This window comes from Sphaeramia orbicularis, chromosome 19, assembly GCF_902148855.1.
Source record: "Sphaeramia orbicularis chromosome 19, fSphaOr1.1, whole genome shotgun sequence".
NCBI lineage: Eukaryota > Metazoa > Chordata > Actinopteri > Kurtiformes > Apogonidae > Sphaeramia > Sphaeramia orbicularis.
In genome coordinates this window covers 25,984,747-26,000,077 of record NC_043975.1, presented here as the reverse complement: position 1 = coordinate 26,000,077, position 15,331 = coordinate 25,984,747, and the positions used below count along the sequence as shown (strand labels likewise).

The 15,331-nt window shown below is 37.8% G+C and overlaps 1 protein-coding gene across 1 annotated transcript in view; it reads left to right on the top strand.

Annotated features, from left to right (window-relative positions):
- Positions 1-2,309: 2,309 nt before the first annotated feature.
- myo1d (myosin 1D) overlaps positions 2,310-15,331 on the top strand; it is a 113,665-nt gene continuing 100,643 nt past the window's right edge. The window contains exon 1 of the mRNA XM_030122239.1: positions 2,310-2,820. Within this exon, the coding sequence (XP_029978099.1) occupies positions 2,726-2,820 (95 nt within the window). The 5' untranslated portion in view covers positions 2,310-2,725. The remainder of the gene's footprint in view (positions 2,821-15,331) is intronic.

Genomic DNA, 15,331 nt, shown 5'->3' with positions numbered 1-15,331 from the left:
AGGGTTTTATATTTAGTACAGTTTGCCACATGAAAAAAAGCACCTCATCATGCATTTGCTTGCTTTTGTTTTCTCCTGCAAATGTAATATTAGCAGCACAACATTTTTAATTTAATATAGCACATCTTTTGTATATAACATTTACAGGGTATGATATATTTGCATCTTTCTTTATTCTTTGCCTGTCTTCTACTCTTCTTTTACCAAGTTTTCTAAATTGTTTGTTCTGTCCTTAGTGGGGTTCTTTTATATGTGAAATTGATTTTGTGAAACTATTAGTCTATATCTCATTGTTATATATAATTTTCAGTATGACAATGACAATGAAGGACAATAAAGAATTGAATTAGTTACTGCAATCTGGACTCCTTGACAACTCCCTGCTGCAATAAAATAAAATAAAATAAAATAAAATAAAATAAAATAAAATAAAATAAAATAGCATTTTTATTTAGTTTATTTTAATTAGCTTATTTGTCTCAAACTTAGTAAAAAAAAAAAAAAAAAGAACAAAAAACAATAAAAGCAAGAAGTTAATTACATATGCATCCATCAATGGTCATTAATCACAGAAAAAAGTAATGAAATACACTAAATTTAACATAAATGTACATATGAATCAACTCATAAACACAGTTTGAGAAGGGGCAGAAAGAAGCAAAGGCTTATCTAGTCCTGCCCCTTCCTTACTTTCAATGTCAGATTCTTAGCCAAATATATTTCCTTCATCGGCTATCTATCACATCAAAATAGATAACAATGAGTAACTAGTCATAGCACCTTTGTATTGGTTGTATCATCATTGCACAACCATTCTGCCAGTAAGGATAAAAGATCTGATGTCGCAGCAGGACCTGGAAAAAGTAGTCCATGCATTCATCGTCAGTCGGCTTGATTATTGTAACAGTGTCTTTACAGGTCTACCTAAAAAATCCATTAGACAACTGTAGCTCATTCAGAACTCTGCTGCTAGAGTCCTCACGAACACCAGAAAAGCAGACCACATTAGTCTAACTCTGAGGTCCTTACACTGGCTGCCTGTCCATCAGAGGATAGACTTTAAAGTTCTGTTGCTGGTCTATAAAGTTCTGAATGGTTCAGGACCAAAATACATCAGTGAGCTCCTGACCCAGTATGAACCCACCAGACCCCTCAGGTCATCTGGAGCTGGTCTGTTGTCAGTTCCCAGAGTCAGAACCAGACATGGAGAAGCTGCGTTCAGCTTCTATGCTCCACATGTCTGGAACAAACTTCCAGAAAACCTCAGATCAGCTGAAACACTCAGTTTAGTTAAATCTAGGTTAAAGACCCACCTGTTCTCAGCTGCATTTGAATAGAGTTTTTATTCATCAGTTCAGATCTGCACTGTTCCTTTTAAGCTAAAAGTTTTTATCTGTTTTATCTGCTTGTCTGTTTTATCTGTTGATCTGTTTTATCTATTTATCTGATTTTGTTTGTTTGTTTTTCTCATGCCTATACTTTTTATTGCTTCTGCTGTAATGCTTTTAATGTTTTATGCAAAGCACTTTGAATTGTCTTGTACATGAAATGTGCTATATAAATAAACCTGCCTTGCCTTGCCTAATAAACAATAAACAAAGAGACTAAACTATGCAGGGTATAATGCGTAAACCCAAAACTACATATACACCCATCAAAAATATCTCCAATTACACACACCAATAAATATAAAATAAAGTAATAGAATAATACAAAATAAAATAAAACATTAATTTGCTCTAGGTGCACAGATGGCATTTACCTCCATCTGACACAAGGTGGCACCCTAACACCAATCTAATCTGAATGAACCAGTAGTAGATCAAGTCTGCTTTTCATGTGCAGTAACTGCCCATAAATCATGAGGGCTAAGTTTCTGTCAAAGAAAAATAAATGAAACTGCGTTTTTAGACTTGAAATAGTAAATTATAATGACAGCTTAGGACTCAGGAGTTTGGAGAATATAAATATATTTCTGCAGCTTCAGCTTGTGCATAACATCTCTGGGCTGGTACTTACCTTTAGCTGCACTTTTTTTCATGCACATTTTCTACTTCTTCCTTATATGGTAACAGATGGCATCATACAAACGGAGCCAAAACATTATGGTTTTCCTCTGAGTGTTTTACAACTTAAGAGGTGGCCCCGTCATTGCAGAAATATGTATCAGAACCAGCAGAGCAGTGGTCTTTAGACATGTTTGCCATAGTTTTCATGTTACACATAGGGGCCAGGCTGACCAACACCTCAACGGGGATGGGGGCGGGGCTTGGAGCAGGCAGTGTTAATCCTATTGGTGGACAGTCGGTCCGGCAGACAGGAGACAAACTCCAGGAAAACGGAGCTGGAGCACGACGTAACGGGATAAGGAGGGACACAATTCGGTGTAAACTTTGTATGGACATGTGAATATCATTGGAGAACTTCTGACAGCAAAGCCGGACGTTTAGGGAGGAAATATTTATAGTTTAAAACAGCATATACCGCTATTGTTTACACAGTAGAGTATTTTTGTTTTGTTTTGTTTTTTTTTCCCCTTGCGGCGTTAATGAAGCATGATTGAAAATAGAGTTTGACAATGCGAATGGACTGTGTTTGTGTCTATTGAGGAGGTGGTCGGTGGAGCCTACCAATGCCAGCCCGTCCTCGACACTCCAAAGCTGCAGCCTAACAAGTTATTATTGCATTATTTTCCCTGGAGCTTCATTAAGAATAAACCACAAGCATGGCAGAACACGAGAGCCTGGAGTATGGAAAGGCTGACTTTGTGCTTTTGGACAACGTGTCTATGGAAGAATTCATGGCAAACCTAAAACTCAGGTAAGTGTCCGCCTTTGAAAAGCCAATAAGATGTCTACAAACTGGAGTTCACCCCTGGAATAAAGGTGCAGCAACAGGAATGGAGCTTAGTAACTGTTCAGGTACATTTCACCCGGAAATGGAGTGAAAATGTGTGTGCTCCAACAGGTGCTCCATCCCCATCATATCCATACAACAGGATACTTAGTGCTGCTATTGATAGTTTCCTCTTAAATAGCAGAAATGTCCAGACTTTACATTTTACAGGCTCATTTTAGAGTGTTTTGGACGGAAGAAGATGAGGGCCACTGGAAAAAATTAATAAAAATGAAGGTCCAATATATATATTTTTATTATTATTTTGAGAAAAAGTCAGAATTCTGAGTTTAAAGTCAGAATTCTGTGAAAAAAGTCAGAATTCTGAGATTAAAGACAGAATTCTGAGTTAAAAGTCAGAACTCTGAGGAAAAAAAAGCCAGAATTCTGACATTAAATATAGAAGTCTGGGATTGCAGCCAGAATTCTGAGATTAAAGCCACAATTCTGAGAAAAAAGTCAGACTTCTTTCTCAGAATTTTGACTTTAATCCCAGAATTCTGACTTTTTTTTTTTTTTTTACATTTACATTAATGCATCTAGGAGACGCTTTTCTCCAAAGCGACTTACAGGGGAAAACCAATCAAATCAATCAATCAATCAAATTTTATTTATAAAGCACCAAATCACAACAAAAGTTATCTCATGACACTTTACATATAGAGTTGCTCAAAACCAGACTCTAAGCCAATTTACAGAAACCCAACAGAATCCTCCAGGAGCAAACACTTGTGACTGGTGACAGTGGTGAGGAAAAACTTCCCTTTAACAGGCAGAAACCTTGAGCAGACCCAGACTCCTGGAGGATGGCCGTCTGCCTTGACCAGTTGGGGTTAAAGAGAGAGGGTAAAGGAGGAGAAAAAGAGAGAGCGATGGAGATAGAGACTGGGGGAGAAGGGGGAAAGTAGGGGGAGACACATGGATGCAGCTGAGGATTTTTCTCATAATAATAATAAAAAAAAAAACCCAAAACATATTGGACCTTCTTTTTTTTCCCAGTGGCCCTAATCCTTCATATATTTTGAGTTGGGGCCTCATGGGGAAAAAAAATCACTTCAGTGCTGCAAACTATGCAAACCCTAAAAATACAGCATGGTGCAAGCATGAATCAGTATTCTACTTAACAATAGATGCCACTTTTTGAATGAATGAATGATTTCAGACATATAAAAATCACAATACAACCACCAACAAAGCAAATGCCTCAAACATATTATCATCAGGAAACAACCAAAACAAAAGAAGGAAATTTATCCTATTATACAAAACAGCTAATACAATTTTAGTTTTATCTGCACACCTGAAAAGGAGTGGCAAGAAGTAAAGACTTATTTATTCCCACTCTCTTTTCCCTAAATCATGTGTTACAATATTTCAACCTCCTGACATTACTCCAAGCTGAAAGTAACATAAGTCAATCCTCCCCCACTAAAACAATGATCATCACACCCACCAGAGGAAGAGAAAAAAAGAAGAAAAAGAAATAAATAAGAAAGTAACCACAACAATATTATTGTTACTGCTTTTTACTGTTATGTTTGTAATGATAATAGTATTCTTTTTTTACACTGATATATAAATTAAATATAATGTTACTTTTTGGATGGATGTAGCCTAAATTTCACTTCATCTGCCTTTTTCTCTTCTCTCATATGCTTCTTCCTTATTATATGTAACGCCACTAGCGGTGCTGTCCTTCTGTTCTCCCTCCACTTCCTCACTTCTTTCTGGCATAAAATTGTTACCTACAGATAGTCCTGCCTCTGTAGCATACAATGACACACTTGATAATATATCCCTAATAGTATTCAGAATAACATCATGGCTAAAACTGACCATCCAATGAGTCCAATAGGTTGTTTTTGTTTTATCTATGGGTCATTATGTGGAATATAAGAATACTGTGTTATTATAATTAGATATAATGTCGAATAATACATTTCTGACTTGATTTTATCATTTTTGGGCAAAAATAAATACAAACTAATGCAAAGAAACAAGTGTTATTAGTATTTTGTGAAGCAAACACTCTTTAATGGTAATAGGTTAGTAATTTTCATAAAAAAGGCTAATAATGTACTGTTTTCTAGGGCCCTTGCCAGTCATGAACCATAGAATAATTATCACTTTTCTCCCCCTTACAGCATCCCTGAGTATCATTAATGCAAATTTTGTGGGTCTGAATTTTCACTATTAAGTGTGAAATGCAACAGCAGTAATCTGAGTGTAAGGTGCTGGAATGTCTATGAGTCTTCCTTTTTCAATGACAACTGATTATTGTCATGGACCGGTTAATTCTCTATGAAATATGTCCACACCCAAGATGCACCGTGCATTTTGAGACCGGTTTCTGTCTGTTTCAGCTGTGTTGTTGATGGCCCAGTGTCAAACATGATGTCAAGTGTGGTGTGGTAGTGAATGAAAGAAGTGTCTTGTGGCTTGAATCAGTTTCCTCACCTCTGCCATCTGGGAGGAATCTGTGATGCAAACCGATGCCATCAGTGTGAGAGCTATCAGTACATCCCTTATCTCAGTGCATCCTTTAAACTTTTAATGATGAATGGTTTTTAACTAACAAACATACTGCTTAAACCCTTAAAGACTTAGAACTATTTTTGTGGCAGCTTTTCTCTGCATTTAACCTTTCCTAAGTGATTTGTCACCATTTATTATCATCCTCTGCATTCTGCATTTACTGTAGAAATCAGGTATTTTCCTATATATAATTTAGTGATCATGTAAATGTTCACAAAAGCTCAGTAAATTCAAAGGTTATTAGATAAAAACAGAGAAAACAGAAGAAAAAATGACTTTTTCATTACTGAACATAAAAACAAGTATCTACCACAGTCAAATTTTGTTAAACTACATTGATTTTGTAGTGAATCAGTGTAAATAAAGATGACTGTTTCCACGTTCACTACAGAGCTTCCAAACTTACAAACAGGTCATATCTGATGATGATGATAAAAAGCTGAGAAAGTGCATTTTACCTGAATTATTTACATGTATTGGTATAGGATGATCAGATTAATGGGTCAATACAATAGATCTGTTGATGTTTTGGTTGTACGTCTTGTTTATCACCAAACTAACACATAGTTTCTCTAATGTCTTACATAGAATAAATATTTGGGTTGTATGAGGATAGCTTGCTACTGTAACTAGCGGGCTGCAGGTTTCCCTTCTATGGCCAACAGCTCAGAGCTGCAGACCTTACTTATTACAGGAAAGAATGTCTTCAAAATGTTTATAATTCTCTTTCTGCCAGATGGGCAATGAATACAAGCCAGTATGCAAATGTTTTACATACTGGAAAAACTGGCTGTCCATACTTCAAGGACGAATGGGGAAGATGAAGTCTACTACTTGAAGTTTTAAGAAGTTGCTGTATTAGTTTGTCATACTGTGTGCTTGTGTTTGACAGAATATATTAACTAAGGATAAGTTTGGTCTTTAATTTGTGATTAATCTGTGACTCAAATGCTTTTTTTTTTTTTTTCTTAATTTTGCATAGTAATACTTTTTTTTTTTTTTTTTAACACATTACACCTGTTTGAATCTAAGAATATGAACGTGAGTGTCCCAGGTACTTTCTAAAATGGCATCTACAGGGATTTTACATCCATAAACATTAACCATTAACCATCAGTAACCCATCTGTCACTTTACTGTTGCCGCTTTATTTGCCTGTTTATTGTCTCTTAGCTGTCTTAACTCTCTTTTTTATTAATGTGCTGTAATATATTGTGTTTTTAGGGTGCCTATTGTCATCAGGCCAGGGACTACAGCAGGATACTAGCCATGTTGGCCAAAGCTGCCCCTTTTTACTGTTATTGATACAGTTTATTAATTGGGATTGGCCATGATACAATAAACTAATAAACTAAACTCAGCTAAACTAAACTCTTCAGTCCCTTGCTGTTTATAGTTATATTCTATGTTTATAGTCATATTTTACTTATATGTATATATATATATATATATATATGTATGTGTGTGTGTGTGTGTGTTTTTTTTACTATGTTCCTGTTGCACCATAGGCTTTAGAGTTTTTTCCAATTTCAGTCTTCTGTATGTGCTGCACATATGACAATAAAGCTAACTTTGACTTAAATTAGACAAACTGGTGTAGGGTACTGTCATCCTGCCAGGCAAATAAAAGGGACATGCCTCATTTTCCCGACTGTCCCCCATTTTCCTGACTCTGTTTTCCCTCCAGCTAGACAGCTCAGTCTGGAGATTGCGTGTGCAGATTGTTATTTGTAGAGGGTGTGACCCACCGGGAGTGCTTCCTTTTTGCTCCCTTTCCCTCCGTCTGTGGGTGCGCGCATACATGTGCAAGTGTGTGTGCTTGAGTGGGAGTGGGCTACTCAAGGAGGGAGGGATCCAGAGGGCATAAGGCATCTAATGGTCTCCATTTGTCTCAGTAGTTACAAGTAGAGCTGGAGCATGTATGCATGTTCTAGTTGAATTTGATGCCATGTGTCAGAAACCAACATCATGAAAATGGCTTAAAGCAGAATTAGTTATGGACCTGTAGTACCTTACAAAAATATTGGAGGTCTATTTTTAACAACTACAAAAGTAAACAGTGTGTTTTGTGTATGTATCACCAGGCTTACTCACTGAGGAGCACTGTTACTCCTTTAGACCTTGTAATAATCCTCAACTGTTTATTTCAAGTGGGCCTAGAGCTGAGCTTTGGTATGCTGCCAGTGCACATTTGGTGACTTTCACATAGGCTCTACTTCTTCAGCATCAATGAAACACACCGCTGTGCAGGGGATTTCTACTTATGTCATTAAATGGTTGCCATATTGAGGGGGTAATCAAGTCCCCCCAGTGACTGCATGTGAAGCCTGATTTGGAAAAGATTGCTTGTTTCCCTCCAGTGTGGGTAGACACGGTTGTTCGAGTTGACATTTACTTTGTTTGACTTGAGGTTGAACTGTGTGGCCTGTTCCAGTGAGCCTCCCAGTCTCTAAATAGAGCCCAGCAGATGCCCAGTGTTTTTTTGTTTTTTTTTTTCCAGAGATGTCTGGATGGATAAAAGTTCAAGCCAAATTCTTACAGGGTCTTGGGAATTTCTTATGATTTGTCTAGTCAGCAGATAAGATTTGCCTGTTTATATGAAAATCAACTGATGGGCTGCTTATAATAGAATTACAGGCATAAGGTAATTATAGTATCAGAATACAATCTTTAACTCTGATCACTTTCCCTCTCAGTCTTAATTGAAACTCTCAAAGATTCCAGTCGCCATGTTTATTGCAGCCTCAGAGACGTTCACCTGGAGATGACAAGCCTCAGTTTCCCTCTACAAAAAGTGGAAAAGGTTTTTGATAAAAGGAGTCTAAGTCAAAAGTTATTAACAAGCGAAGATCCTCTGAATAGTTCTGAACCTAGTGTAAACTGTGTTGTTTTTGCATCCCACCAGCCAGCCAGTCTGATTACAGTTAAATGCTTGTCTTTATAAGGCAGCATGTTTTCACTGTCACTTGCAATTGAGAAGAAAAATTCTAATGGCTGCATATTTCAAATAATTATGGACAAATATTTACAATATCTCCTCCAAATTTGTACCTGTTATTTCAGAATGAAAAACAAGCACAAAAATGTTACAGAACATCATGTAAGTGGACTTTGTGTCAACATACATGATGGGAAATTTGTAAAGCTCTGAGCTGATTGGTTTAAAGGCAAAGTATGTGACATGAGTATGTAATTTCTGGTTTGTGTTTGTAACCTAACCGTTGAAACTTGGCCCCTCCTCCACTCAGTTAATGAGGAGGAGAGAAAGGTGGTGGAGCGAGTTATAGACTAAGGCCACATCCACATGAAACTACATCTTTTCCTATTTGATCTTTTTCTTTGTGGTTTTCAAAAAAGTGCTCCGTAAACATGGAGTTGTTTCAGGAAATGTCTGCATCCACACGAAACCATTGAAGATGACTGAAAACAATCTAGCACAAATGCCAGGCCTGTATGTGGTGTTGTAATGCTCTCGCAAAAAAACGGACAGACATGGAGCATGCGCATAAAGCTGCATGCTGTATACAAACCATAGACTACAGAAGAAAAACAACAACAACATCTCTCCACAGCGGATCTAAGAGCATGTAGTGAATATTGTTAGCTATGGTTGTTTGTTGCTCATTGTTATGAAAGAGTAGCTGAAGATTTTGATTCAATATTTCCAATAAGCTCAATAGCTGTTGTAGCACGAGCACTACTCTGTAGTCCGCCGTTGTTGTTGTTATGAAGTGGTGTCTTGCTTCCAGGGTGAAAGGTTATCGAGGTGGCGCTATGACATCATCATTTTAGAAAAGTTGTGATTTGGTCATACAGATGAAGATGTGAAACCGGTGTTTTCAAATTTATGCACTCTGGGATCTGGTTTCAAAAAGTTGCAGTTTCAGTGACTGAAAACGCCGGTTTCGTGTGCCTATCCGATATAAAACTTTTACGGATATGACCAAAACCGTCTTTGTAAGTACAGGGCCTAAATAGGGAGAGTGAGTAGCATAGTCAGTGAAGTAGAAAAATTCATGTTAAATCTTGATTCTGGCAAGGTAGTTGCTCTCTAAAAACATAAACAGTCATACCTTCACAAAAGGCTGAAAACGAATGTGCTGGAGGTCATATACAGTCATAGCACAAGTTTCCTTATTTCAGGTCTGAAAGGTGTGTGTGTGTGTGTGTGTGTGTGTGTGTGTGTGTGTGCGCGCATGTGCGCGCTTTGCCCAGATGCTTGTCTTTCAGACAAAACTATGCGGCAAGTGAGAAGAGAACGGGAGTCACTTTGTGTTTATATTGTTCTTGCACAAACACACTGCACAGTGCTGTTATTGGCTGGAGGCAGAAACTCACTGTCTGAAGGTCAGCACCCAGAACAGTCACAACACAACAAAATGGGGAAAATAGGAAATACAGGCAGGGGGCAGGGTTTCTGCAGGTAAGTACGCATTGAGACAGGGCCTGAGGTGATGATGGAGAAGGATTATTATTGTAAGGGTATCTTGCATACTCTCATATACTTTACATTTAAGAACTCTTGCACTTGTATGATTAAGATTATGTTTGAAACACACATGGCTTGGATTTATCATGGGCTGGGAATGGGAATAATCAAGAAGTTAAAAAAATATATATATTATAATAACTTTGACAGATTACAATTGTAAAGAGTCAAATTTCAGTGGGGATGGAGGAATAAGCATGTTGATGATGACAATGATGAAGATATGATTTTTAAATGTTTTAGTTTTTTACAACTTTTTACCAAACAAGCATTTTTGTTTCTCTGGAAAATCAAAGGCTGGGGAATCTCTGAAGCACCAGAAATTTTGTTTTGTAGGAATACGATAGCTGTATTTTACCCTGCAGTTCTTGGCCATATTGTGAATTTGATAATGTTTGATTAGTTGTGAAGTGGGCGACACGGTGGTGCAGTGGTTAGCACTCGTGCCTCGGGTTCGATTCCAACACCAGTCGACGGGGGGTGGGACCTTTCTGTGTGGAGTTTGCATGTTCTCCCCGTGTCTGCGTGGGTTCTCTCCGGGTACTCCGGCTTCCTCCCACCATCCAAAGACATGCACTGATAGGTTAATTGGTTAATCTAAATTGCCCATAGGTGTGAGAGTGATTGTTTGTCTTTATATGTTCAGCCCTTCGATGAACTGGCGACTTGTCCAGGGTGTACCCCGCCTTCGCCCCTATGTAGCTGGGATAGGCTCCAAGTGACCCCCGTGACCCTAGTGAGGATAAAGCGGGTTCAGAAAATGAATGAATAGTTGTGAAGTTGTTTTTCATCACACAACCTTCATGCACTTATTTCACTGTTTTAAAATCAGCTCAGTTCATGATTCTGCTGTACATGCCCTGATGTCTTCATTTCTCTGAAATGCATATGTCCAACTTGAGACAAAGAGTTTGTCCAAAGTATTAAGACAACTGTGCAAAACCTCTGAGAAGTCCTGTTTATTTGCCTGTATGAACTGCTCCAAGCGATTTGACCTTTGAACCCATCTATGGGGAGTTAAAGAGGACATTTAACAGGAAGGCTCCAATAATATAGAGCAGGCCAAAGAAGCAGGAAAGCTGGCATTTCCGTGCCTTTTCTGCTCATATTTCATTGTTTCCTGTAGCGCTTGAGAGCTTAGTTGTGAATCTTCTGTGCAGACAGTCTGTTTGTGTTAGAAACCTCATTCTTAGTTTGCAAAAACACATGCTCTTACTGCACAATTACATAACCTTTAGCCTTCCAAGTTGTAGTTGTCACTTTGTTTACATTGCGATTTAGATTTTACAATTTGACCACCAGGCAAATGATTTCCAACTGCTGTTAAAGGAACAATGGCTTCTCTCTGTGGGATTTATTACTCTGACAGCAGGTAGATTAGAAGTGGTGTGATGCACAAATGGACAGCTCACTCTTTTCTCCCACTGGATAAACATGGAGCTCAAACTAATCTTATTTTATATGCGATTGAAGGTCTGCCAGGGGGATAAATCCAAAGGTTGCACTTTTCTCTCCTGTTGTTCAGTGTAGAAGTCTGTGTAATTACTAAAAGCAGAGAGATAACACAGGTAATACAAATGCAAACATTTCAACATAGTGGGTGGAAGTAGTCATTTGACATAGCGACATTTTTCCCCCTGAGGCCTCTTTTAGTTGAATCACACATATATTTTGTTTGCTTTTCTGTGCCTTTGTTCATTCTTCAGCAATAATACCAAAGTCCATGTGCAGAACACAAAGTCCTGGCAGGCATTTCTCTTCCCTGCAGCAAAGATGAAAATGGGTGATGGCACGCAGCAGATGTCTCTAAGAATATTTAATCCCAACCCAGCTATTAAAGTTTTTTCCTGTTAGTGGTGGCCACCGACTGAAAGAGTAATATTTATAGATGAACAGGAAGATAGATAGTTTTCCTCCTGCTCATTTGCCCAGTAGCTCTCCACCTTGCCAAGATGAGCAGTTAGGGAGAATATGTCAATTACAGTCATAGTTTGAAGGCAGAAGATGGGCCCACTGGGTTAGTAAAATAAGCTCCTTTTATATTGTAGTAGCCTCAGCCTCAGCATATGCCTACAGTCTTGCCAGAGGGATTGCTTTCTAATCACAGAGGAAAAAAAAAAAAATTGACTCTCCCCTGAACCAGTGAGTTCTTAGATGGCTTTTTGAGAAATGCCTCATAGGCCTGCTCCCCTGCAATCCAGCAATGAAAAGTCCAGTCTCGCCACAAGAATTTCCATACAACCGTCGGTAATCTGAAACACATTACCGTCCTTACATAAACAGGGGCTGTGCTTGTGTAGCTTTTATTCCCCTCTAAAATAAGTTCGGCAGCTCTTAGACACATCTCATTTGTGGACTGACTGTGTTGGCAGTCGGGGTCAGGAGGAGTCTGTTTAGCACCGCCTCACCGTCCTCCAAGACTTTTTAATTTCATCTTTTTTATTATCCCCTTTTAGTGCTTTTAGGTCATACTCTCTTGCCGTTTCATTAGGTTTTTGGCATATTCTTTAAACAATTGTCAACTCTTAATTTTGCTATTCATATTCTGTGCGTCTAATAGTTTTGCAAAAATAAAAGGCTAGTCGGTCAGAGTTTACACAATATGAAGCCTATGTCTACCTATAGAGTCAGTTTTGGATCAGTCTGTTTAAATACTCATTATATTACAATTTTATCTGCATAATTTTGCTGTTGTATGTAATTTCACATATTAGTTAAATAATTACTTTCACCCATTGCTATGTGATATGATGATATATACAGTTCAGTGCAAAAGTCTTAGGTGAAGCTAAGTTTTGTTGTTTTTGCAGGGTTGAAAAGTGCATATATATCAATTTCTCATTAACTTTTCCACAGAAAATACAGGAAATATTGCACAGTATATAAAACACATACAAAAAATCTGAATTAAATGACATCTACAGACTGAAGTCAATATTTAATGTGATCTACTTTCCTATAGAAAAAGTTGCCCAAAGTCTGAATGTTAATGAAACCTAGTAAAATTAATGTTCTAAATTTGGGCAAAAGAGTTAAAGTCACATTAAATGTAAAGGGAGGTCACACAAAATACTGGACAGTGTAGTTTATAAAGCTGTTTATTTGTGAAGCTTTTGTTTTTAATCCTGTACCTAGATGTTGCATGTATGTGATCATTGTAACTTTATTAATACAATAAAACTAAGGGTTTATTATTTTCGTTATTTTGTCATCGATGTTCAGTTCAGCTGTTGTCTAGATTCTAACAATGTCAAAAATTAAGGCCATAAATTAAGGTGGTGGGGAATAATTGGCTGTCAGACTTTTCTTTTAGAAATTGAAGCTGTTGTTATTATATGGGTATTGAACTTCTCTAACTTTTTTTTTTTTTATTTATTTAATTGGTTTATTTAATAGGGACCATGCATATTTATGAAAATTGTTGTATAAAAAATAGACGCATGTAAATATGCCAGAATTAGTAAAAATAACTACTTTTCATCTGCAGTCCCTAGGCAGGTGACAGAACAAGATATAAAACAGCCTACATTGATACAGCACTCATTCACTGTAAGTTAAAAAAAAAAAAAAAATACACATAATGATGACATAGACATCATCAAAACAAACAAACAAAAAACAAATAGACATAGGATGATCACAGGGGCATTAGCTTATTAATTCACTTCTATACTTACCATCCAAAATCAATTAAAAACCACATATATAGTGTTATAAAATGATGTACATGTAAATCTGACATTTTAGTTGTATTGCACAGCTCTACTTTCACCTTTAACATAGTTTCACTTAAGTTCTTAATGTTGTGAAGCTTCCCACTAAAAGCTGTCTGGCTCATGATTTAACAAGCAGTCGCATCCTCTGTCTGCAACATTACCCTCAGACACAACTTCCCAGAAGCCTTGTTCCCTGACCTACACATGAGACGCGATGCACTCATGCGATACACTATCTGATCCTCATTTACTGAAGTAATGAGTGTGAAGATTTTTCAGGAATTGGCGTGCATGTTGTCTTTGGGGATCCCCGATGATTCGTCTGAGTCAGATGTCTGATGTGCTATTGTGTGATTATGTTAACTTTGTGTATGTTTTGTGTGTGAGTGTGTCCCTGACTGTGATGTCATTCATCGCATTCTTCAGTGTTGCATTGTTCTCGTGTCCACCTGTTGGAGCTGTGCCCTGAGCCTCCGCGGGGGTAGAATAACTTACTCACTTTCACAGCCAACGCCTCACATCTCTTTACAGCCTTTAACTGCGGTGTTAAATACCTCTTTTTTTTTTTTTTTACATTTCTGTGAAAGGTAGTAATCCTGATTTTCTATCCCTGACCCCTTTTCCACCTCCTGTCCATTTTCTTGTGGTTATTCCCCATCCATTCATCTGTTTTTACACTCGTCTCTGCCCTCCCTTTATCCCTGAAAGAAATAATGGTACTTTCCTGAAATAGCTTATTGAGTAATGTCTGGTCATTTTGGATAGGATCCTCTTTTTTTTTTTCTTCCATCTATGCAGTCATTCATGTTCACAGCCCAGCCCATCATGATTCCACATCAGCCACTACTGGCAAGTGTGTCAAAGCATAAACAGGTTCTGCATCAGGCTTTCAGCCAAATCCAAACCTCCACACCCTACTGGTCCATTCACTAGTAGGTGCTATTATCTTCGATTCATATTGATATCACCCACCATCTCTGGATGTAGACATAACTATAACGGGTCAGGTTTTGAGATGATGGAGCACCGGCAGTAATATACTACATATGTGGGTCTGTGTGATGCAAGGAGTGTGGCAGATGGCTGTGGTCCCAGTCAGCCAAGAAAGGAGGGTCAGCCACCTGATCTGTAGCCAAGCTGTTTACACATGGCTCCCATTTCCCCCTAAGTATTCAGAACAGCTACCCTCATGGGAACATCCTGTAGTGAGAATGGGAGGAACACAGGCTAGTAAACGGCATGAGGCCTGCATTATGCCTCTGTCTTTGTGTGTGTTTTTCTACTGTTGTATAGACCAACTGCTGAATTACTGTGTCTTTAGACTTAGGCAAATTTTATTGATTCACAAGAGAAATTACTTTAGAAATTAATGGATCAATGTACTGGATTCACAGAAGTGTGGCCATATTTTGCTAAACCCACTTTATTAGTCTTTGGTACATTTATTTGTGTATTTGGGGACCATAATAGTTCAAAAAGTTTGAATTTAGCTGCAAAGCTGGCAAAAATCTAGTGGATTTCTACAACCTGTTTTAATTCCTTCTTAATTTTTTCATCTATAACTGGTTACATCATGACTTTTGCACATATAAGGTCAAGATTTCTGATGAACATTTTTCTGACTACACCATAATTGTTTGTCAGCAGCAGCAGTTGTAGTCCATACTGAAAATATGTCCAAACTTTGAGCCGATTA